At 31.8% G+C, this 26,174-nt stretch overlaps 2 protein-coding genes across 2 annotated transcripts; both read left to right on the top strand.

The window, feature by feature from the left end:
• Positions 1 to 6,154: 6,154 nt before the first annotated feature.
• LOC139494326 (uncharacterized) lies at positions 6,155 to 10,220 on the top strand. Its single transcript, XM_071282494.1, has 4 exons — positions 6,155 to 6,455; positions 7,352 to 7,536; positions 8,492 to 8,558; positions 9,727 to 10,220. The coding sequence occupies exons 1-4, from the start codon at positions 6,164 to 6,166 to the stop codon at positions 10,218 to 10,220; spliced, it is 1,038 nt and encodes a 345-aa protein (XP_071138595.1). The 5' UTR covers positions 6,155 to 6,163.
• Positions 9,923 to 17,346, top strand: LOC139495689 (uncharacterized). The gene is made up of 4 exons (XM_071284022.1): positions 9,923 to 10,267; positions 11,591 to 11,760; positions 13,527 to 13,611; positions 14,377 to 17,346. Exons 2-4 carry the CDS (start codon positions 11,696 to 11,698, stop codon positions 15,427 to 15,429), a joined length of 1,203 nt encoding a protein of 400 aa, XP_071140123.1. The 5' UTR covers positions 9,923 to 10,267; positions 11,591 to 11,695; the 3' UTR covers positions 15,430 to 17,346.
• Positions 17,347 to 26,174: the final 8,828 nt, after the last annotated feature.

Raw genomic sequence — 26,174 nt, 5'->3', positions numbered from 1 at the left:
TTCAACTATTTTTTTTTTTATTAAAACTCATGATAGATACGAGGGGTAGAAAATGTTGGGACCGAAGAGGGCGGGTAGTGTTATCCAACTCTAATATATTTATTTATGTAGTTCATAGAAGTGAAACCTCACTCCCTAAATATGCCAAATGGGGAAACTGAAGATGTATAGTGATAGATCAAGACACAGTGTTTATGATGATGAACTTTTCATCGTTAACTATACATAAATTTACTTCCGAAATTTCTTTGTCAATGGAAACTAAACTGGTCGGATTAAATGTGTGTGTGTATGTTTAATTTTTTTTCATCAATATTACTTTTTGTGAGGGATGTGGACATACCTTTTTTAGTAGAATATCTTTTATTATTTAGAATTTTCTGAATCTTCTCTACTGTTCAGTTGGTTTCTCACTCCGTTTTAAATAAATAACAAAAAAAGCTGTGCCATGGACGCATGATACGTCCGTCGCGTTTTCAAATATGAGAGTGTTGACCCTAAGACATTTAGGTTTAACAACTTGTGAGAATTGGATATCTAGCTCCTTATTTAATTCAATTAAGAATTGAATGCTTCTTTTTGTAAATTTATTGGGTGGTAAAAGCGTTGACCGAAGTACATTTTGTATGAAGCGCGGAAGCGCTTCATTCTGAAAATGTACGCACGGTCAACGCTTTTACAACCCTATATAGTTTCAAAAAGAAGCATTCAATACTTATAATTACATTTTTCAGCTAGGATCATGAAAACACGAATTTTATTCAGTTTTATTCAATTCACCTGTGCACTTTATTGTGGGACCTCGTGTCATCATACATGATAAATGTTATTGTCTGATGCAATTGTTTACGGAATAACATGTGATGTGCAGTTAGCCAATCAGAATAACGTATTATAATGAAACTTACATCTTATGTAATTATTTAGTAATAACAACTCGGCGAAGGCTTGTTTATTATTATATTGAAATTAAATAACTCGAGTTGATATCAAGCTATATCCATTATCACTCGTTATGAAATCTATAAATAATTTCTCAATGTCATATAAAAAAAATGTATGAAAAACTAAAGGGAGGACACCTTAATCTATATAAACCAGTCACCGTAGTTTTATGAAAACTCCTCAAAGCACTTTAAGAAATATTTAAAAATCACCCCTTTTTAGTTCACCTGGACCAAAAGGGTCGAGTAAACTTTTCTCACTTGACGTCCGTCGTCGTCGTCCATTAAATTTTACAAAAATCTTCTTCTCTGAAACTACTTGACCATGTTCATTATAGACAGAAATAACTTCAAACAGCAAGAATGTAATATGTAAAATAAGATCCACAAACACTCCACCATCACCAAAACAGAGACTTTTGTAATGAATTCTATTTTTTTCTTCTTTAATGTTGAAGAATGTCCTTTGTTTTATATGCACTGCAGCACATAGACCAAGGTGAGCGACACAGGATATTTAGAGCTTCTAGTTTGTTTAATAAAACCCCATAAATTGAGGTTACATCTTTTTGGGGTTATTATCCGACATGCTGACAACGGACGGACGGACAGACAATAATATACCATAATCCATCCCGTATAAAAACTCCAGGGTTCACCACGAAAAATATTATAAACTGAGACAAATAAAGAACCATGAAATGAAGTTAAAATGATTCCCCTTCACTACGTTCTAACGACCATGTTTTATAAAGGACCCAATTCTTTGAATTTAATACTAGAAAGGTTATGATAGAACGGTTGCCGAAAAAAATGTGCATTAATTTAAAAAAAAAGTTTAATATTTTATCAACGTGAGGTTTTGGTGATTTATTGGCAATATGGAACATTTTCATTCATTTAATTACGGTTATAAACTAAAAGAAAAAGGTCATTTTTAAAGTCAAGAATACCTTTTTAGCTCACCTGGCCCGAGGGGCCAAGAGAGTTTTTCTCATCACTTGGCGTCGTCGTCGTCGTAAATTTTTTACATTTTAAACTTCTTGTAGAGAACCACTGAATGGAATGAAACAAAACATAGGGAATGTTCCTTATGAGGTGCTGACCAAGTGTTGTTACTTTGTAGCCGATCCAATTTTGTAAGATGGCCGCAAGCGGGGGACTTAGTTTAACATAGGACCCTATGGGGAATGCGTACACCTGACTTCTTTTAGAGCACCACTAAATGGAATGAAACCAAACATAGCATGAATGTTCCTTATGAGGTGCTGACCAAATGTTTTTACATTGTAACCTATCTATCATCCAAGATGGCTGCCAACGGGGAACTTAGTTTAACATAGAACACTACGGAAAATACATACAAATTTCTTCTTTTAGAGAACCACTGAATTGAATGAAACCAAACATGTGTGTTCCTTGTTTGTTCCTTTCCCTTTGAGGTGCTGGCCAAGTGTTAATACTTTGAAGCCAATTTTAATTTTTTTTTATATATAATTTCAAAAACTCATTAGAAAAGTCAGGTGAGCGATACAGGCTCTTGAGAGCCTTTAGTTCTATATAATGACAGGCACAAATGCTTGGTTATGCTTGCATATTAACAATTTTAAAATATCTTTTGAAAGCTTGCTTTGACTTATCTCTGTAAAGTCTGTAATTGTGAAATAAAGATGGGTCCGTCTAGGAACCTTGAATACTTTTTTTACAAAAGTGCACACGCTGAAATGTCTCGCCTTCTTTACTTATCATTGATATCATGTTGGTAGTTCTGAATATGGAGCTTTATACAACTTTCACTTAAACTAAACATTAACCAAGAAAACTAAACATTGACCAATGAACCATGAAAATGAGGTCAAGGTCAGATGAACAAATGCCAGGAAGGGATGTACAGCTAACAATTCTTCCTTACAACAAATATTGTCGACCTATTGCTTATAGTTAAAGAAAAACAGTCCAAAACACAAAAACTTAACACTAAGAAATAAACCGTGAAAATGAGATCAAGGTCAAATAAAGCCTGCGCGGTTGACATATAGATCATAAAATATTTTCATGCACCAAATTTAGTTGACTATTGCATATAGTATTAGAAAAAAAGACCAAAACTCAAAAACTTAACTTTGAACACTAAACCATGAAAATGAGGTCAAGATCAGATGCCATGTCAGCTAGACATGTACACCTTATAATCATCCCATACACCAAATATTGTTGACCTATTGCATATAGTAGTAGAAAAAAAGACCAATACGCAAATACTTAACTTTGAACACTAAACCATGAAAATGAGGTCAAGGTCAGATGACATCTGCCAGCTAGACATGTACAACTTACAATCATGCCATACAACAAATATAGTAGACCTATTGCATACAGTATAAGAAAAACAGACCAAAACGCAAAAAAACTTAGCTATAACCACTGAACCATAACAATCAGGTCAAGGTCAGATAACAACTGCAAGTTGGACATGTCCACCTTACAGTCCTTCCATACACCTAATTTACAAGACCTATTTAGTCTAAGATGCATGGTTTTTTTATTAGTTGTTAGTGGCTTTGAACTAGCTGTCACATAACTGTGAGTACTCTAAGATTTGTTCATTGTGTCTTTTTTGTGTCGGGATGTATAAGTACCCGGCCACGTCCATTTGTATTTTTGTCCATCTGATGATTTTAATAAGCCTTTTTCATCTGATTTTTATAGTTCGTTCTTGTGTTGTACTATTATACCACTTTCCCAGGTTAGGGGAGGGTTGGGATCCCGCTATCATGTTTAACCCCGCCACATTATTTATGTATGTGCCTATCCCAATTTAGGAGCCTGTAAATTCAGTGGTTGTCGTTTGTTTATGTGTTACATATTTGTTTTTCGTTATTTTTTTTTACATAAATAAGGCCGTTAGTTTTCTCGTTTTAATTGTTTTACATTGTCTACTAACTTGGGGCCTTTTATAGCTGACTATGCGGTATGGGCTTTGCTCACTGTTGAAGGCCGTACGGTGACCTATAGTTCTTAATATCTGTGTCATTTTGGTCTTTTGTGGATAGTTGTCTCATTGGCAATCATACCACATCTTCTTTTTAATAAACTACAGCTTATAGTATCTGAGATATGGACTTGACCACCAAAACTTAACCTTGTTCACTGATCCATGACATGAGGTCAAGGTGAACAGTGAAAACTGTCTGACGGCCATGAGGACCTTGCAAGATACGCATATATAAAATATAGTTATCCTATTACTTATAGTAAGAGAGAATTTAACATTTCAAAAAATCTTAACTTTTTTTCAAGTAGTCACTGAACCATAAAAATGAGGTCAAGGACATTGGACATGTGACTGACGGAAACCTTTTACATTAGGCACCCATATACAAAGTATGAAGCATCCAGGTCTTCCACCTTCTAAAATTAAAGCTTTTAAGTTAGCTAACGCCGCCCTATCACTATCCCTATATCGAGCTTTCTGCGACAAAAGTCACAGGCTCGACAAAAAGCACCAAGTTTAGAATTTTATTCGGTATTACGTTTACTGGTTTATATACCCAATTTATTTAACAGCTGCATGTATACAAGATATAGTTCTGGTAAATCCAACCCAAACCAATGATTAAAATTAAATGGTATGCCTTGGACTTCAACTGAAGCATATTGTTGGTACAAATTTATGTAGTACAATGTATATAATAATTCTATTGGTCTATACAAATATACGAAACATATATTTCTCGTTTTAATTTATGAACTTGTCGGTAGACCAAACTTTTAAAGCAACATATATAATATATTTACACTAGATGTGAAGCATAATATGAATGAAATTATCAGGCTTTCTCATGTTACCATTATCAAATTAGAATATATGCCTATAATACAGAATAAGAGCATACATGCAAATTAGCTACATGGATTTCATTCAGAATTCATACCACAACGATGATCTTGAGAGGATAATCTTTTGTATTTTTATACAAAAACTAATATATATATAAAATCTACTTCCTATCTGTTATCGTTAAGACCTGGAAAGACCACCTTTGTAAATATAGTTCAAATTGATCAGAAATTTTGTAGTCTCAACATTGAAAATTGGTAATAGGCATACTGACAACGATAATCCTAGTCAACCTAATAATAAAATTGAACTCTTGGATTCCACTGCTCTATTTCCTGATGACTTGAAATGATTTTAAAATCAGCTTGCACAATCTAATAACCACAGACCCTGTTTAAATCTTAATGAATGGCTCAATATTATTCATATTATTCTAATTGGTGAACTGTTATGATCTGTTACTGTTGTATTTTGTTATAAACAAAGGTGTTAATGCCATGCATATCAAATAAAATTATAAACTGACATCATACTTAACACTGCATAAGACAGATAATCCTGAATTATGATACCAAGGATTTATATAGCTAACTATACAAATCCTTGATGATACAGATTGACCAAAAAGAAAAAAAAAACATTGCGACCCAAAAAATGTATTACTGAATGAGCAAAAATCAACACATTGTTTATTAAAAACAAACCATGAATGCCTTCAAAAATATTGTTGAAAAAAAACCTTTTCTATGATGAAATATACAGAAAAAAATGAACAGGGAAGTTCCGATTTTTCTCATGTAATTATACAAATGTAGGTTGATTCATAAAACAAAATGATATACGGACATATGCATTAAAAAAAGGTTGGAACAAATTGTTAGGTCTGATTAATAATAGTTGGAACGATTGGACCATTGATTAGGTACGAATGGACCTCATCTGGAACGAGCTGGTTAGGGACGAGTCTGACTGAACGAATGTACCTCATTTGCATATATTCAGTGCGATCCTCATTGTATTAGGACTTCCTGTCATGGAGTCACAGAAAATCTGGAGTCCTGTCTGGACGACAAAATAAGCTGTAAATGAATAATAAGTGACCTGCAAAGAAGTTTAAAAGGTAAATTGAAGTAAAAATATGTTTTGTAATTGACGGATAGCGTTTATTCCGACCCAAAACGTCCGTTTTAAAAAAAGTAGGAAAATGCGTTGCATTCCTGTCGCTTCTCTCTTCGAGAGAAGCTCTACTGTGATAGTCGACTTTGGTATATTTTACCCCCTTATAGATAGGATTTCAAACTCCTGTGGTGGAACTAACTATATACAGTGAATTTGAATTAGACTTTAAAAACTGGCTAAAAATTTAGACACCATATCAATGTTCGCCGATATCGATATTGGAGCAGACGTTATTGTACCATCAGACCCGTCTCACAATGACAGCTGGAAGGAGGGGAGGCGTGTTATTGAACTGTTTGAGCTAGCTCAAAATTTGGTGTGCCAATTATGTAATTGCCCTTTGAACCTTATTGACACTGTAAGTGAGAGAAAATATGGTCTTGGGAGTGTTCTAACCATTCCTTGTGGGAGGTGTACCGCCTGTAATAGTGTGGAAACAGGGAAGAGGAACTCAAATGGAGCTTTTGTAGTGAATTCAAAGGCAGCTATTGGTAAGATGTTTGATTAAAAATATTTTATGTTTTGTAAAAGCTATCTACTGGCATAGAAGTATGTTCCTTTAGGATAAGGGGAACTGTCCTCACTTCTATGTTTTCTTTCTTTCTTTAGCCCAAACTTGTGGTCTCAACAGTAATAGGTGCTTAAAACTACTTTTTCTAGGAGCCGTGCTGCCGAAATTTTTTACATGTTTGGACTTGCCTTTTATCAAGGGCAGCAAATGATTGAATCATATTAAGATAGATTGATCATCAGTTTCACTATAGTCAAAATGCAGTCGTAGGAAAGTGTCGCAGTAAAAAATTAATCAGAATAGTCTTTCAAAACATAACTACTCGAAATCGTTTTACGTATGAAATATGTATGAAAAAACAGGTCAATCATGAGTGATTCATATATAAAATGCTTTACAAACATGAAACTTAACATAAAACTGATCACAATGTTGGATGATTTTTCAAGAGATGTGTTCTGCAGGTTCACGGTAATACTTTTAATATACACATAATACATGTATTGGCCAGTTCTTTTACTTTTAGTTTAGTATAGCTCTTTATGAGCTGGGACCCCTAAAGTAAAGGAGGCCTTAATGTATGTATTAGACACATGCAGACAAAATTATTTTCAGATACTCTAAAATGGTACAGGCAGACAATTGTCATAGGGTTAAAGTTATTTTGATAAAATTCTAGAAAAGATATTTAAAATGAACAAGAAGAGTGTATGAAGTAACCCTGTTAACATGAATAAAATTATTTGTTATCAGGATTTGAGGTAATAAATTGATTAACACTGAGACAAAGTTAGTTACTCCAGCCGTGTGACCTCTATGTACTTTTTGTTGGGTCTGATAAAAAATAATAACAGGGAATAAATTTTACATTTTCAGGTATGATACATGCCGGAATGGGGGCAACACATGTTAACAACTTCCTGGCTGGTTTGAATGTGCCTCCTGTTCATTCATCAACAATAAGAAAGAAGGAGAAAGAAATTGGAAAGAAGATACAGGAGGTTGCTGCAGAATCATGTAAATCTGTACAAATCAAAGAAAAAGATTTGAGCAATGGGAAGGTAAAATTAATATATAATTCACTTGTTTTATGCTTGTCACGTTGTGCTAGATCAACTTTGTGGTCATATAAATTTGGGGGGTTTATCTACATTCTCATCTCAGTCTATACAATAAACTTTTGAATCTACAGACCAAAAGCTAAAATTTTAGTTAGATTCTGGTGCCTAGATGATATTAGTTACACAGTGTGCAATTGTCCTAATACGAGAATTTATCGGGTCAATAAAATTCATATTAGGTGATGAATTTATCCTGATTTTGTTATATTACATATTATTATATATTCAAATTCAATATAAGGACAATATCAATCAAATTATTTTAGATATTTAATCTGAAACTAAAAAAAAAAAATATTAGGGATATTAGAACAACTGAAATTTATTCTTTTTTTTATTAGGACAATGGTATAAGGGAAAGATAATTCCAATTGACGTAATAAAAAATTGTACTGAAACTTAAGGACAATATCAGCCAATCAAATTGCGAGAAATTACCCTAATTCAGGATAATATGATTTATACAGGCAAGACAGCAATTTTTCATGCCTAGGCTGCTTGGTCTGTGATAGTGTGTTACTTTTACTATTTATAACTACAATGAATATGCATACATACTGTGCCTGTACAAAATGGGCAAAAAAAGGGTCCATACTTTTACTCTCAAATTGCGGAAGTCAGTACATTATATTGCACAGTATGGCCTTCAACAATGAGCAAAGCCCATACCACATAGTCAGCTATAATAGGCCCCCATAAGACAATGTAAAACAATTCAAACGCGAAAACTGACGGCCTTATTTATGTAAAAAAATGAACGAAAAACAAATATGTAACACATAAACAAAGCCATGCATTAGAATTAACTTGTTCCTAATTGTCATGAATTTTATATTCCAAGAATTTTGGGAATTTTGAAAGTTAAATCAATTTATCTTTTTTCATATTCTGTTAGGTAGAAGCAAGTTTTGATGGAGGCTGGCAAAAGCGTGGCACAGGATGGCAGTATGACAATAATACAGGTATATAGTAAAATGAGTTTCATTTTTATGCTTGGGGATCATATTTATGTGTGATTTCATATTTATGCTAAGGGATCTGATCACATACACATTTATGTGTCGCTTCATATTTATGCTTGGATATCACATATATATGTGGTTTCATTTATATGCTTGTACATCACATATGTGGTTTTATTTTTATGCTTGGAAATCACATAAATGTGTGGTTTCATATTTATGCTAGCAGATCACATATATATATATGTGTAGTTTCATACAGTTATGCTTGTAAATCACATATATGTTATGTATGGTTTCTTATTTATGCTCGATAATCACAAAAATGTGTGGTTTCATATTTATGCTTGCAGATCACATTTTATGTGTGGTTACATATTTATGCTCCTTTACTTAAGAAAATTAGTTTCAATTTTTTGTTCCCATTCTCTAATATAAAAAAAAAGATGTGGCATGATTGCCAATGAGACAACTATCCACAAAAGACCAAAATGACACAGACATTAACAACTATAGGTCACCGTACGGCCTTCAACAATGAGCAAATCCCATACCGCATAGTCAGCTATAATAGGCCCCGATAAGACAATGTAAAACAATTCAAACGAGAAAACTAACGGCCTTATTTATGTAAAAAAATGAACGAAAAACAAATATGTAACACATCAAACAAACGACAACCACTGAATTACAGGCTCCTGACTTGGGACAGGCACATACATAAATAATGTGGCGGGGTTAAACATGTTAAACATGTTAACTAACTTTAGTTAGCTCAACTGCTATGAAATTGATACACAATACTTTTTACCACAAAATACAGATCAAGTATGAATTTTTAGGGTGTCACTTTAACTGTTCTAGAGTTTTGCAACTTTGATTATGAAAAATATTGCTGAATGTTTTGTTTCCATTCTGTATAACTTTAGTTTGTCTAGTAACAGTACCAAACTCTATGAAACTTGTACAAATGCTTATTAAAACACAATACAAATCAAAATTATTTTTTTTGTATATGAGTTCCTTGCAACTTGTATATGTCTGTCCGGTAGGGTTCACATTAAAAAAAAACTGAATGAAGGTGAATTTATTTAACACTGTTGTCAAAACTTCATTCCATTATTAAATTAAGAAAAGTTCTTATTCTTTGTTATATTTTTATTTGAAGGACATGCTAGTATGATAGGCTTAAAAACAGGCAAGGTAATGGACTATGCATACAGAAGTAGAAGCTGCAGAGTTTGTGAGGTTCATGAGGAGAGAAAGGAAACTGTCTCTGCTCATGATTGTTGCCGTAATTGGAAGGGTACCAGCAAAGGAATGGAACCAGACATGGCTGTGGAAATGACACACAAACTAAATGACTCAGGGTGCCAAATCAAGGTTCTTCATGCAGATAATGATTCTACTACCACCTCAAGGCTCAAAGTCCACTTTGAAGACCTAGAAAAGAAAGATGATCAAAACCACGTAAAAAAGGGATTCTCTAAAAAATTGTACGAGCTTTCAAAGAAGTATAAGGAACTGAAACATCCTGATGTCATCCCTTATCTTGTCAGATGTTTCATGTATGCCATCAAGGAGAATGAAGGATCAACAGATGATTTGAGAAAGGGTTTAAACAGATTAGTTCCCCATGTCTCAGGAGACCACTCTCTATGAACAGATATTGAATGGTGTACCTACAAAGATGACCCTGTAAATTTTAAGTAAGAAACTTTTCTTTTAACTAATGTGATTAATATAATGATATTTCTAATTATTATCATCAAAATTTTGCATTCTTTCAATGAACACTTTTCCTGACTGGAAGTACATGCACTATAACTCTTCTACTTCTCTGAAACCCTTCACCAGAATATTTTGAATATTTTCATTTATGGAGATTTGCATTGAAAAGAGAGATAACTCTTGCAAAAAAAGCAGAAATATCAATAAAAATTGATACAAAATTATAACTTTACCGCTTCTATTCATTAGATTGTATTGATTCTTGATTTTTTAGTGGTCTTTAGAGTATAAGAAACAACTCTAAAGGTGTTTTCATATCTTTTATCAAGCTATAATCTAGATTTCGTAATTAATTAGTTGACCATTTATTGAATTTTTCAACATGTCAAGGTAAAGAATCTCAAATTTAATAAAAATAATTAAGCATTTATTCTTCTTTTTGTGGTTTAAAGTTTCGTTAGATAAGTAAGTTGCTGAAAAAATATAATATACAGATATATTCAATACCAAATTTTCACATTATTTTTTCAAAATGGCCACAAAGCTTCAAATTTGCAATTTCTTTAATGAAAAGTGCATGAAAAAAATAAAACTACCCATAACACTTCAGTTTTGTACATTTCATGAGCAGAAGATTATATAATTTTGTAAAATACAAACTTACAACCCCATCAAAGTATCATACTTTACATAAATTTCAAGAAAAACAACCAAAAACTGACAAAAAAAACCTCAGTTTTGCAAGAGTTATCTCCCCTTCAAATGTCTATTGAAATTGAAATTTAAAAAATGCTGATTTCAAGTTTTCCTCAAGTTAGATTTTATGAGAATTTTTTCTGTTTATATAAAGGACATAATGCTATAGATAAGAACTAAAACATATACTGTTGCAATTAGTTTAAGGGTAAATCTTAGTTTGACTGGACTACTCCTGCATATTCTTCAAAACTAATGCTCATTTTGTAACATTTGAAAGAACAAAATGATTACAAAATATAAATTATAAGGGTAAAAAGATGGACAAAACATGACCAAGGGACACTTTCTTGATTATTCACACTGAAATTTTATGTAAAGATAATTGGTTTTAGAGCTATTGCTCTTAAGCATTTTTAAAAAAAACTTTGTCTGTTGTTTTTCAAATTGAAATGCTTTTTTAAACGACTAGATCAAAATGTTATTTCCCCCTAATGGTATATATGTTTTTCAGGTTTCCAATATTATTTATTTCACCAACAATGTACCTTCTTCATATCTTAAACTTTGTGAAACAGACATGCATGTCTCTTGGTGTATTACAGGTATAAAAGCCTGCCTGGTGGAAGTGCTTGTCAAATGATGCCTTGACCAGTGAATTAAGGGAATTGGTCCAACAATACAACAGAAGAGCAGAGAGTTTACAAAATATGGGATCTACACAAGCCAATGAAAATTTCAACCAAATTGTTGGAAGCAAATGTCCAAAAGCAAGGTAAGAAATTAATACACCCCCCCCCCCCCCAAAAAAAAATCATATAACCACATTTTTTTTGTGATCATGATCTTTGGTTGGTTAGTGAGTGGCTGCCAAATGTTTCTGTTGATATCTCCTTGTGAATTTCTTCTCGTCTGCTGTGGTTCTGTGGTGCTTTTTCTATGGTTGTTATGTGTGATGTCATATATCATAAATCTAAATTTAGCATTTTTAAGGGCCAAGTGAGACTTTCTCATCACTTTGCGTCTGTCGTCCGGCATTGTCTGTTAACTTTTACAAAAATCTTCTCCTCTGAAACTACTGGGCCAAATTAAACCAAACAGCCACAATCATCATTAGGGTATCTAGTTTAAAAATGTGTCCGGTGACCCAGCCAACCAACCAAGATGGCTGCCATGGCTAAAAATAGAATATAGGGGTAAAATGTAGATTTTGGATTATATCTCTGAAACCAAAACATTTAGAGTAAATCTGGCAAAGGGTAAAATTGTTTATCAGGTCAAGATCTATCTGCCCTGAAATTTCCAGACCAATCGGGCTACCCGTTGTTGGGTTGCTGCCCCTGAATTGGTAATTTTAAGAAAATTTGGCAGCTTTTGGTTATTATCTTGAATATTATTATAGATAGAGATAAACTGTAAACAGCAATAAGGCACATCAATGTAAGACTGCAAATAAGTCAACATGATCAAAAAGGTCAAGTGACCCCTTAAGGAGTTATTGCCCTTTATAGTCAATATTTATCAATTTTCATAAATTTTGTAAATTTTTGTAAATTTTTACTAAATATTTTCCACTGTTACTACTGGGCCAAGTTCATTATAGATAGAGATAATTATAAGCAGCAAGAATTTTCAGTAAAATAAGATCTACAAAAACATCACCATCACCAAAACCAAAAACCAATTTTTCATTAATCCATCTGTGTCCTTTGTTTAATATGCACAAAGACCAAGGTGAGCGACACATGCTCTTTAGAGCCTCTAGTTTATATTATCCGCCAATATACATATGAATAGAAAAATAGCGTCAATATATGTAAAAATAGAAACAAGGTTTCACATAGGTGAAATAACTTATGAAACTTATTAAAAATGGTGAATGGCCATACATTTGCAAATAAGTGGTATGATTTCCAATGAGACAATTATTATCGAAACACAAAATTCTTTCAACATCAGTTATCATTTTACAAATGATAAAACTAAAAATATTTAAGGAATGACTGTTCTATTTTTTTCTGTCTATGAAGAAATAACATAAAAAATTTGGTGCACACTGAATAACGCACATAGCAGGTTATTTAACAGGGTGCACCACATTTTTTATGTTATTTCGAATAGACAGAAAAAAAATTACAGTCATTTCTTATAATTTAATTCTAAATTCCATTTTAAACCGTAGAAAACCATGAAAAAACGTTTATGACGTCACGGTCACATGACTAAATTATGTCTGTGGGCTCATAACAAAATAACGTCAGCCAATCAGAAGACGCGTTAAAATTAAATTATACGTGTATGTGAGCATGATAGTTTACAATAAAAAAATAGATTTCACAACTTGTGAGATTTGTATCTATCGCATGCTATCAACCCTTGTTATTTAACGACAAACAAAAGGATTTCAGAGGCGGGTCTATCATTATTGATCATTATTTTGTAAATGAAAAACCGAAGTTAATAACAAGCGACATGAAAGCCTCACTCATTATGTAACCTATAATTATATAATTTTACTCTTTTATTTATCATAAATTGTAGATCTTATGGTGGATCCTCATCTTTCAACAGCAGGTTATCAGCAGTTGTTTTACAGAAAAATGAAGGATATACATGGTTGTCAATGGTAAATACATGTTAGGATAATAATTAATGACCTTCTTTGAGTCTTCATTTCATATGGAGACATATTATTCTGATAAGGGTGTTTTGCTGACACACATTTGTTTATGGACATACACTTAGTAGTTTTTGTTTGCCTCGACTAAGAATAAACAAACTAGTGGAGTACCCTTAGAAATCATTTAGCCGGTTGGTGTCCTTAGCTGTTTAAGGTTTAAATATCAAAGTTCATATCTCAGTATCTATAAGTTTGGGGATCATGCAAACAAATACTCAGATGCAGAAAAGAACAGTTGAACTGTATTGATTTAAGTTTAAAGGTCAAGGTCACAGCTATTGAATATGTTTTTCTAATTTGCATTTGTATTGGAGTCTATTCCCTGATCAATGCTCATATTTTTCACTTATATTTCATTCTAAAATTCCAATGTACATTAAAACAATCACTTACATGGATGTACATTATATGCTCAGCAGTTGAAATTATTGTTGCAATCAAGTTGTAAAAAACCTTGTCATATTAGGTTAAACATTTTTTATGATACAGAGTGCCTTTGGTAGTTGGATATATAATCTGCTTCAATTGATGTTTTACTCTTATAGTACAAAGTATACTTGAATATTAGGGATTTTTTTTTTTACTGCATATGCGACCGTCAAATCTACAATTGACAGTGGCAACTCTTCAACTACAGTACTGTTATTCCTTAATTCTACACTATAACATGATTATACATTACAATATTTCATAAATAAATCATACTTTCAGGTGAATGAAGCTTCAGAACTGTCCCCAGGCCAATTTACAATGAAAGTTGGAGAAACTATGAACAAGAAATTGGAGAGGCAGAGGGAAAATCAGAAAACGCAAACGTTTAAAAAGAGAAGAATTGAAAAGAAAAAGAACAGGAAGAAGGCCCAACGGAGTTCTAGTGTAAAAGAAGGAACAACATACCAACAAGAAGTAGAAGTAAATGAAAATGCTTGTGATATTATTCAGCAAATTCCTTCTTCTCTTATTCTTAGTAATACAGATAAATATGTAGTTTTTTATTTGGAAACAACAAGTCTTTCCAGGAACAGTGACATAAGTCAGTTGGCAGCTGCCAGTGGACTAAATCTTTTCCAGAGATATATTATGCCAAGATGTGACATTTCCAATGAAGCAAGTAAAATAACTGGTATTGCATTTTGTCATGCCACTAACAAGATGTATTTGAATGGTAGAGAAGTAGAAACGTGCACTATTCAACAAGGGTTGCTAGATTTTCTAGATTTTTTAAAATTGAATGAACTGCCTATTCTTGTCGGACATAACATCACCAACTTTGACATGATGGTTCTAGAAAATAGACTGAAAGAATTTAATATGTTTTCTGCCTTTACAGCCTCTGTGAAAGGCTTCATTGACACTCTTAAGCTGTCCAAGAGAGTATTTCCAAAAGCAGATGTAGACAACTACAAACAACAAACCCTGGTAAAGAAGGTCCTAGGAATTGAATATGCTGCACATAATGCAAAAGATGATGTTTTATCTCTTAGTGAACTTTTTAGTCAAAAACTACAAAGCAGTTGTGAAGAAGATGATTTACATCATGTGAATTTTAACTCTTGTAAACTGTCTTTAAAACCCTTAGTTGATAAAAAAATTATTAATGCAACAGTTTGCATTAAATTAGCAAGAAGTGGTATTAATGTTACACATTTAAAACTTGCAAATTCTAGAGATGTAAATGGCATCAAACTCATTTTGACAGATAACAATGTAAACAATAGATATGCGAGTTCCATTATTGGGCATTTGTCAGGTTGTGAAGAATAATTTTTATGGAACATCAATAATATATACATGTTATTTATTTTTAGTTCACCTGCATTTCACATCAGTTGGCATTTTTTGTCCTTTTATCATGTTTATAGTTTAACATAGGACCTCTAGATGTGAAAGACATTTTAAAATATTTTTTTCAGAACAAATGGGCTAATTAGAACCAAACTTGGTGGCAAGTTTAAAATGTTTTCTTATTGTTGTGCATCTAACTGCAACTTTAAAGATAAAGAACAGCAATCAAAGAGTTGTTCCTTATTGCAACTTCTGTCTTATGTACATGTATATTACCTTTTTATGTCAAAGTCATACCCATCATATCCTTTCCTTCATATGATTCCTATCTTTTGGTTTTTTTTCCTCTAAGATTTCATATTTAATAAAAACACAGCACCTATTATCTTTATTCTTCTTATCTGATTTATGAGAATAATAGTATTAAAGAATCTGATTTTTTAGAATAATAGTATTGAAGAATATTATTGTGAACAAATAAGATTTTTCATTTATTTGTATTTTTTTTTTTAAATAATGTGTCTGGTATTTGTGTGATTGATTGGTTGGAATTTTGATGTAGGGATGGACAATTTTGACAGGAAATGAAGAAAACTCTAATTTTGCTCCGACTATCAATTAGAATTTAAATGAAATAGAGGAATTAAATATTTATATATATTTAAATGTAAGTGTCTATACACATTGAAAATAAAGAAAGTTAAAAAAACTTTTGAAAAAATATAATTTCATAAATTAATGTTTATCACTTTGTTATCATGGCAACTAATGTGTATGCTGTTTCATACTTAAGGAAGTTAGCTACTCAGTTCCAAAATAAATAGCTTTTCATAAAACTAGTATATATTGATAGGGGATTTATAAAGGATGCAAAAAATATATAGAAGTCAATGTCCTTATTTTCGAGATACTATAGCCATTGAAATTTTGGGCGGGGAAATGTTCTCTCTTCATTTTTCATAGCTTGATCATTGACAAGTTAAAGTTCTCAAAAACTATTAAAAGATAAATAAAATTTTAGAAGACTTTTACAAATGGCTTATAATTATATATGTATGTAAAAGATTTATAAAAAGAAAAATTGGGGTTTAAATGGGCAAAAAATTTGAAGGCATTCAAATGGATAAAACCAGAGGACTGCGAAAATCTGACAAAAATTCTAAAACATGACAAGCAAACATCCTCAAATTGTTAATTAACGACAAGGTGAAAAAAGTCTTGATATTTTTTAATCTGTTCCAACAGCAAAAATCTTACCTATGAATTGTTACTGTCTAAGAAATATAATGAATTTTGCCTGGAACTGCTGAGTATTTTTTTTTCTGCTAAATTTTTACTATAGAAACACTTTGTAAAAGCAATAATATCATGATATTCCTTGATAATTACATAGAAGCCATATGTTGTAGCTCTAAAATAATTGAATTTGATCTCTTTATGTCTGGTAGATGTGATACTTGCACTTCAAAACAATGTAAAATATGAATTTTCCTACTTCTTGCCCTGTTGCCATGGTTATCGTTGTTCATAGCAACCAAAAATAGCATTTATTTTATTCTCATGTGAAACTTCATTAATGCCAGTAGTTTATACCAAAGATATAGTAACATATTCATAACTTTTTACACACATTTTTGAAAGATAAACAAAGAATTGCTTGTGATTACTGTGTTGGCAGGGGTAACAAAAAAGTTTGTAGGTCAAAAAATAATCTGGTGACCCATATTTTTTTTTTTTTTTTAAAGCTTATTATTGAGACCATATTATATCAAATTTGGACCAATTTTTTGGAAATTTATGAAAAATTAGAAAAAATCATGAAATTTGGGTTTTTATGTGTGCATCTGTGTTGATAAAATTAGCTCCAGATTTAATAAATATGTATAAAACTGCCAATATTTGTGTTTTTTTTACATTTTAAACATTATTTTAGTGATAAATGAAGAACAAACCTTTCAAAATACTTTTAAAGGTTTGAAAAAAATCCAGAATTTTCATTACAGGTATGTATTTACTCAAACATGTGATGTTCCAACTTTGGTGACCGTTACCATGGAAACGAGTCTGGTGACATACTGTTTTTAACTCAAATTCTTATAGAGGCCATTGCATAGTACATGTATGCAAAATTTAAGAAGAATTCAACGGTGAAAAAAAATTTGTTATTACTGTAGGGATTCACCTTAAGTACCTGTCTTTGTAAAAATCATGCAGAAGGTGATTCATGACATGTCACAGAAGTATTTTTTTTTGCCCTATATCATAAGAACTTTGGTAGATGAGTAAAATTCTGTCTTTATTTTCCCTGTATTATGCCCGTTGCCATGGTAACCATCAAATCAACATTTTGCTTGAATATGTGAAAAAAAGACCCTTTTTGAAAATATAAAATAACGGAATTTAAAGTCCCATAGAAATATTGTTAATCAATACAAACAATATGTATATTTACAGTATTGACAAACAAAACCCCAAACTATACAAAAACATTAAAATTGTGAATTTACTAAATAGTTTGTTTCCATAGCAACCATTTAAAAATGTGTTAAATTTCGAAAATGAAAAATTTCTAAAACTCCTAAATTTTAAATCTGTTTATCTCCCAAGACCAACAATACCATGAAATGTCATTGACAAATTTTGAAAGACCACATTCTATATATTCATAAAATAAAAAGAAAGTCGTGCGGTTTTTTTTCTTTAAAAAAAAAATTTAGTCAAAAATTGTCAATTTTCACCAAAATTCAGATTAACAATCAGATGAATAATCAAACATTTAGTAACTTAAAAAGCTAAAATATTCCATTTATATGTGCAATTCTGACACGCATTTGTTAATTTTAAACAAAAATATATAGTAAATGAAGATAGACTTGTACAAAATGAAAAATCATCACTCTGGGTATGGTCCAACCCCCTTTTTTCGATTTTTTTTTTTTTTTTTTTTTTCAAAATTATAAAATTTGTTGAAAAAAAACGTGGTATCTCATTTAGTTTACTTGTGAACTAAGTATTTTAAGAATTTAAGCATAACACAACTTCTAAAGTTGAGGGCATCATATGTACCCCCTCCCTTCAATCTTATATGTAAGATTTCTCAGAAGTTTAAAAAAAAAAATTGGTAATACGCATAACCCGTTGTAGTATCTAAGACTGATGCTGTCAGTGAAAAAGAATAATGTTGAATCCAAAACTTAATTACTAGTAAGTCTATGTATGAAAGTAAGACGATGTGTTGTAATTGTCAATGAGACAATTAACTCTCCACCAGAGAGCAAAGACATAGAAATAAACAACCACAGGTCACCGTATATCATTCAACAATGAGCATAACATGATTATCTAGAAAAACAAATCTTAATGAACCTTTTAAAAAAAATAGCTCAGGATACTTTGTCTTTCAAAATGGCTATAAAAAAGTTACAGGAACAATTTAATGCAACTCATTGTTGGTTTTTGAAACAGATTAATGCTTTAAAAACTTTAAACCTAGACTAAGATCTGTTAAGCAAGAAGGTTCACCCTGAAATGTCTGGTTGGTTTTATTTATCATTGCATTACTTTTGAAACTCTGTAAGTGTTATGTAAAGATTTTAATACAAGTATCATATTAACTTTACATTATCAATGTTCTAAGAAAATGAGGTCAGTGTAAGATGAACTATGTCAGACAGACGAAAAAGAGAGAACGGAAACGGAAAATTCAGCATTTTTTCCAATTTATAAGGGGCATAACTTATTGACAGTACATGTTAAACCAATAACATTCTAACTGTTCTGAATTTTATGGAAATAAGCATTGTGTATAAGTTTCAAAACATTTGGTTGTGGCAAACTTCATGAACTTAAGTTAGAGAACGGAAACAAAAATGTCAGCACTTTTTTCCATTTATATAATGGTATAACTCTGGAACGGACGTACTTCCGGACAAGGGTACAACTTAATGCCCCCTTTGCTACGGTGGGGGCATACAAATTCTACATGTTCTATCTGAGGAAAAATATACCAACGATCTACATTAAATTGTGCAAGAATTTGTCAATGTTTCTATTGTATATGGTGGAAAAGGACAGCTTGTCTATTTAAAAACCTAACTGATTATTATTTGTATACGGCAGAATAATCGATTTTTTTTATGGTTCTCAAAACATATTTTCCTTGTGGCCTTGAGGACAATTTGGTGGTCCTAACTATTATATACTGTTTTGATTCTCAAACCTTTATGACAACCATGTGCAATGACCATTCATTGAATTTTGCCTAATTTAATCAATTGTTATATTTACACATTTTTATGCCCCCGCTGTGGCGGAGGGGGCATTAAGGTTTACCCTTGTCCGTCCTTCAGTACGTCCCAAAGTTGGTTTCTGTTCTCTATCTTTAGTTTGCCTCAACCAAATGTTATGAAACTTAATCACATTGCTTATTACCATAAAACACAGACTTAGTTTGAATTTTGGTGGTATCACTTAAACCGTCCAAGAGTTATGCCCCTTTACAGATAGAAAAATTGCTGAATTTTCCGTTTATGTTCTCTAACTTTAGTTTGTCTTTACCAGATGTTTTTAAAATTATACACATTGCTTAAAACCACCATATACAGATCAACTTTGAATTTTGGTGGTGTCACTTTCACTGTTCTATGCAATGCCTCTTTATAGAGGAAAAAAGTTGCTGAATTTTTTGTTTTGTATTTCTTTCTTTAGTTTGCCTCAACAAAATGTTATGAAACTTTTACACAATACTTATCACCATAAAAGTTAGTACACAATTGGTAAGTGTCACTTTTACTGTTCTTCAGTTATGTCCGTTTATAACTTTTATGATATGCAAGCGGGAGCATCATCTGTGTCCAATGGACACATTCCGCATGTATTTCAAATCTTTTACATAAGTTAGATTAATTTATTATATATTAGAATAGAAAGAAAGGTTCTGTAGTTCTTCTTCAATTTCAATTTTAACCCAGTTAAATTGACATAGTGACAAATAAGTGTTTGCATAAAGGTTTTGATGTACATGTCGATTTACATTGGAGGTAAATAGTAACAGCCATTATGTGTACATAATCTGACTCTGCGCAATAGTATACTAGTCCACAAAAGAAACGATACAAGGCAATGTATTTTCCATAGAAAATGAAATTGGATACACTGTACCAAGCTTAAAACTGTCCATTGGTCTAATCTTTACAGAGTGTTATTTTCTTATCACTGTTTTAAGACAAAAAAATAAAATATTTTTTTATTTTTGTTATATCAAAAATAGTATTTTTATAAATAAAAAATTCGAAATTAAGTTCTATAATGATGGACAATGAACTTTTTTTAAAGAGTTATGACCCTTAAAAATATTAAAATTTATGGAAAGTGGCCTCGTTAGCGCTCTCGATGGTACAAGTTTTTAATTTTTAATTTTCAGTTTATTTCTAATAGGACGGACGTATTTTTTTTTAGCTCACCTGAAACTAAAACTTAAACTGAATGATCCTTAGGATATCTAGAATAAAGTTTGTGTTTTATTTTCAATTTTGTAAAAAAACATGGCCGCCATGGGTAAAAATAGAACATAGGGGTAACATGCAGTGTATAGCTTATATCTCAAACACTAAAGCCTTGAGAGCAAATTTTCAGATAAATCTAACAACCCATTGTTGGGTTGAGGCCACTAAATTGTTAATTGTACGGAAATTTTGCAGTTTTTGGTTATTATCTTAAATATTATTAATGAAAAAGATAAACTGTAAACAGCACAACTTTCAGAAAAGTAAGATCTACAAATAAGTTTATATGACCAAAATTGTCAATTGAATCCTGTGGAGTTATAGCCCTTTAAAGAATTTTTTCACAATTTGTTCATCTAGCTTCCTTCATTTAAAAAAAGTCTTCTTCTGATTATGCTAAATCGATTTCGGCCCAACTTGGGAGTATCTTGTATAAACTTTGTATTTTATTTCCTTGTACTTCAAGAAACTTAGCCACTATGGCTAAAATGGAACATAGGGGTAAAATGCATTTTTTTGCTTTTGAAGAAAAAACGACAGATACAAAGAACATTTAAATGGAATTTTTAAGCCACTCATTGATATATATTGAAAGACACAAATAATCATTGATGCAAAATTTATGAAACTAGGACAGAGTCAATTTTAAAGACCATGAAATAGCACTTAAAGATTTTAAATTTCAATTTGCACAAAACAAGTGTAATTAGGGACGCAGCTATCCTTCATTCAGTTTTCAGCCTTTCGGCTATTTTCTGTTGATTGCTTTGGTTGTTGTCTCTTTGACACATTCCCCATATCTAAAAAAAGATCTTAATATATAACCAGGTGCTCTGCAGGGCGCAGCTTTATACGACCCCAGTGGTTGAACCCTGAACAGTTAGGGCAAATTTGGTCACAATATTCAAGCTTGATTCGTCTGAATTTGGATTGTGATCAAATTTTTGAAATAATATAGGTTTTTGTCACAAAATTAATGTGGTCAAAGATCCAACAAATCTATTGCACAATACTGTGCATTTGAAGATTTCTTCTTGAAACTTTTCAAAATTCGAAATTTGAAAAATTTTGAAAAAAAGGAAGCCCTTCAAAAATCGTAAACAAAAAATCCCCCCCCCCCAATTTTTTTAAACCCCCTTGGAGCAATAACCCTTAAACTCAATCCCAGGCTTTCCATTGCAGTATTGAACATTGTAGTACAATTTCAGAGAGATCCATACAATTACACATAAGTTATTGTCTTGAAACTAGAAAAATGCTTGTTTTGACCCCTTTTTGGCCCTTAATTCCTAAACTTTGGCCCCATTACCCCTAAAATGAATCCAAACCTTCTACTTGTGGTTTAAAACATTGCGATATGATTTCAGAGCAATTGAAATACTTCTACACAAGTTATTATCCTGAAACTAAAAAAATGCTTGTTTTGGGCCCCTTTGGGCCCCTAATTCCTAATCGGTTGGGACCATAATCCCAAAAATCAATCCCAACCTTCCTTTTGTGGTAATGAACCTTCTGAAAAAGTTTCATGAAGATCTATTCACTTAAACTAAAGTTATTATCCGAAAACCAATGTGTCTTCGGGCGACGACGACGCAGACGACGTAGACGACGCAGACGACGACATCATACCATTATACGATCCCAAAATTTTTTTGGGGTCATATAAAAATGGTGTAGGGGGTTTCTATTATTGCGCTCACCCTTTGAAGAAATTTCATGTTTTAATGCTCAAAATGTTCACAATTGAATTCCATCTTTTAAATTTTTAATAATTTTTTGAATTTTGAAAAAAAGGGGGGGGGTGTGGCACCATGCCCAGAGAGAGAAAAATTCCTTCTCTACCAAAATATCTCTATCAATCATATATTCTCATTTATAATTACCAAATTTGTGTCAGAAATGCACGTATAAATGGAATGTTTTAGCTTTTTCAGTTCAAAATGTTTCAGTATTCATCTGTTTGGTAATCTGAATTTTGGTGAAAATTGACAATTTTTGACTAAAATTATTTTTTTAAAGAAAAAAAAAACCACACGACTTTCTTTTTATTTTATCAATATATAGAATGTGGTCTTTCAAAATTTGTCAATGACATTTCATGGTATTGTTGGTCTTGGGAGATAAACAAATTTAAAATTTAGGAGTTTTTGAAATTTTTCATTTTCGAATTTTAACACATTTTTAAATGGTTGCTATGGAAACAAACTATTTAGTAAATTCAAAATTTTTTGTATAGTTAGGGATTTTGTTTGTCAATACTGTAAATATACATATTTTTTGTATTGATTAACTTTATTTCTATGGGACTTTAAAACCCCTTATATTTCAATTTTCAAAGGCTACTTATGAACGTATTTAGGCAACATTTTGTAAGGATGGTTTCCATGGCAACCAAGGTTCAAAAGAAAAAAATTAATACATGAAACTTATTTTCATACCATACCCTCCTCATAAACAAAATATAAAGACATTTGAAGATGGGTCATGAATCGCCTATCAACAGGAACCTGCATGATTCTTACAAAGACCGGTACTTAAGAGCTATATGCTAGGAAATACAGTATGAACTAATAGAGTGTTAACTTGTGCGTCTAGTCTTTCTCTGTTAATTGACTTTTGTGCTTTGTATCTGATCAGAAGTTTTTTACTTGTCATAAAAAAGACAGTAATTTAGTATTTGTTATTTTTTACTGAGCCTCCTCGTGGGGTTGTTGATTTTGTGATAACTTGGCCTTTTAAGTGAATTTATAACAACAGCTGTTTGGTCAAAGTCATTTCAACTGTGAAAATCAGTGCACGAAGTGAACGAATGTAGTTTGCAATGAGAAATGACATGGTGTGTTAATGTTATTTAAATGAATTATTAAAAACCAGTTTCAGTTACTCGTAATTGTTAATTGAATCGGCATAATGGCTTTTAAACCTTTGAAGAATTATAATAACAAGTTATATTATTGACTGTAATTTATGTCAACGACAGTTTGACAACATAAAATTTATCATTTAAAGGATAATTATATAAAGGATAATAACGAAGGTCACTTTCTAAATGGCATTCATTGCAAAAACGCTTTCTTGATGACAGAAAAATTGAGGAACAATAATATATATGTCAATTATCAAACGAATGGATAACAGCTGTCATATTCCTGAATTGGTGCAGGCATTTTCTTATGAAGAAAATGGTAGATAAAACCTGGTTATATAGCTAGCTAAACATCTCACTTGTATGGCACTCGCTAGCTTTAAAACCAGGTTTAATCCACCATTTCCTATAAAAGACAATGTCTGTACCAAATCAGGAATTTGGAAGTTGATATCCATTCCCTTGAGCTTTTGGTTTTGCCACTAGAGTAGTAACTTTTGTTTTTGAATTTTCCTCTGATGTCAGTATTTTTGAGATATTAAGTTGCGCAATTTCTATTTCATCCTCTTTTTTAGAGAATACACAAATTTATCATTACGCACGAACACAATGATGGGTTGTAGAAGTACCGGGCCATGTCAAATGAATCGCTATTTGAACAAGCAACTAAGTAAATAATAATTTATATAGACACAGCACTGTAGCAAAAACGAAAGACAACAATACTAAAAATTTCTATTCATGAGTAACAAAGTCAGTTCCGGAAATCTATACTGCAAGACCATCTTGTATTAATTGAGAAGTTGATACGGAATATTTATCAACATGTTGATGTCTTGCGTTCAACATTTTGCTCAGACACAATGTACATTAAATGTTTCATGCTTGAAATACATACCTTTACTTGTAAAAAATGAAATTGAACCAGTGTGTAGACATTGTTGAGAAAATTATGAAAAACAAAGAGGTTCTTTCTGGTGTCATTGGCACAAGAATAGACGGGATGAACCCTAATGCTTCAACAAAGTTAAGGGAAAGCAAAGAACTCCAGACACTATTGTTAAAAAATGCCTGATACTTAAATAACAATATTTTTATTTGTTTTAAATTTCACTGCACTTGGATTATGATAATATTTAAAAGATGGTATAAATTTTCAGAACTACATGTACCACTGCTTGAAAAAGTACATCTTATTTGTATTTGCCGAGAGCATACAATATGAGGTCGTTTACTGTCATTGATATGGTTATATTTATAAATTAACTGTTTACAAAATTTGAAGTTTTTTAAATACTAAGGCTTTTCTACCTCAGGCATTGGTAACCGTTAAATAGCTGTATTTGGCAAAACCTTTAGAAATTTTGGTCCTCAATGCTCTTCAACTTCGTTCTTTATTTGGCCTTTTTAATTTTTTTGGATTCGAGCGTCACTGATGAGTCTTTTGAAGACGAAACGCTCGTCAGGCGTATATACTAAATTTAGTCCTGGTATCTATGATGAGTTTATTTACTAAGTCTTTTCCCCATGTATATTCTACAAAGTTGCTTTAATCACTACCTGTTGATATTCGAAGTTACGATTTATTCTAATAATATCAAAACACGTGAGTTTGGCTTGCTCTGTCTATTACATTCATGTTAAATCCGATAGGCCAGTTCCGGGATACGGTTTTCAGACGAATCTGTCATGTGACTTCCATCACCATGTGACAAATATGTATGCATAGAAATTTCCAACACATGTTGAGCAAACGGGTGTAAAAGTTTAATGTTATACTACACAAAATATTTGGGAAATTGAAATCTAAAATGATGGTTACCCTCCCTCAGTTATACGGCAATCATGATTATGTACCTACGGAACATTAATTATTTCTATACTATCTTACAGAATGACGTTTATGAAAGGGCTGGGAACTATTAATAGAATAGGGATACAGGCGCGCCCCTATCTGGTTAATGACGTCATAAAGGCGTGCGAAGACATGATTCCAAAAATGACCTATTTAAGGCAATTTTTTCACAATACGTGTTTTTGAGACTGAATCCAAACAGAATGTTAAAGTGACACATTTAAATGGGTTTTCTTTTTCTTTTTTAAAGGAGGGCTTTAAAACATAACATAAAAGACATTTTCATTCAAACAAACAAATTCAAAATTTTGAGAACATTTTTAAATTGTGTTCGCTACATTATGAAGCATGGATAATTTAATCGTTTACGCAATTATTCATTCAAAGACAGGAAGTAACTATAGAACACGATTATATAAAAACAGATTAAAAACCTTTGTTTTCCAATACTAGACCAAACTCTACACTAAAGTGAAAGAAAAATTCGACAAAGAAAACA

The sequence above is a fragment of the Mytilus edulis genome, chromosome 11 (genome assembly GCF_963676685.1).
Source record: "Mytilus edulis chromosome 11, xbMytEdul2.2, whole genome shotgun sequence".
Taxonomy (NCBI): Eukaryota; Metazoa; Mollusca; class Bivalvia; order Mytilida; family Mytilidae; genus Mytilus; species Mytilus edulis.
This window is presented reverse-complemented; position numbering and strand designations above follow the sequence as displayed.

Excerpts from the sequence above, each read along its gene's own strand:
- LOC139495689 (XM_071284022.1), top strand. The coding sequence starts at position 11,696 with ATGGGATCTACACAAGCCAATGAAAATTTCAACCAAATTGTTGGAAGC. Across the intron at positions 11,761-13,526 it reads AGCAAATGTCCAAAAGCAAG|ATCTTATGGTGGATCCTCAT; the intron begins GTAAGAAATTAA and ends CATAAATTGTAG. Across the intron at positions 13,612-14,376 it reads GATATACATGGTTGTCAATG|GTGAATGAAGCTTCAGAACT; the intron begins GTAAATACATGT and ends TCATACTTTCAG.
- LOC139494326 (XM_071282494.1), top strand. The coding sequence starts at position 6,164 with ATGTTCGCCGATATCGATATTGGAGCAGACGTTATTGTACCATCAGAC. Across the intron at positions 7,537-8,491 it reads AAGATTTGAGCAATGGGAAG|GTAGAAGCAAGTTTTGATGG; the intron begins GTAAAATTAATA and ends ATATTCTGTTAG. Across the intron at positions 8,559-9,726 it reads GCAGTATGACAATAATACAG|GACATGCTAGTATGATAGGC; the intron begins GTATATAGTAAA and ends TTTTATTTGAAG.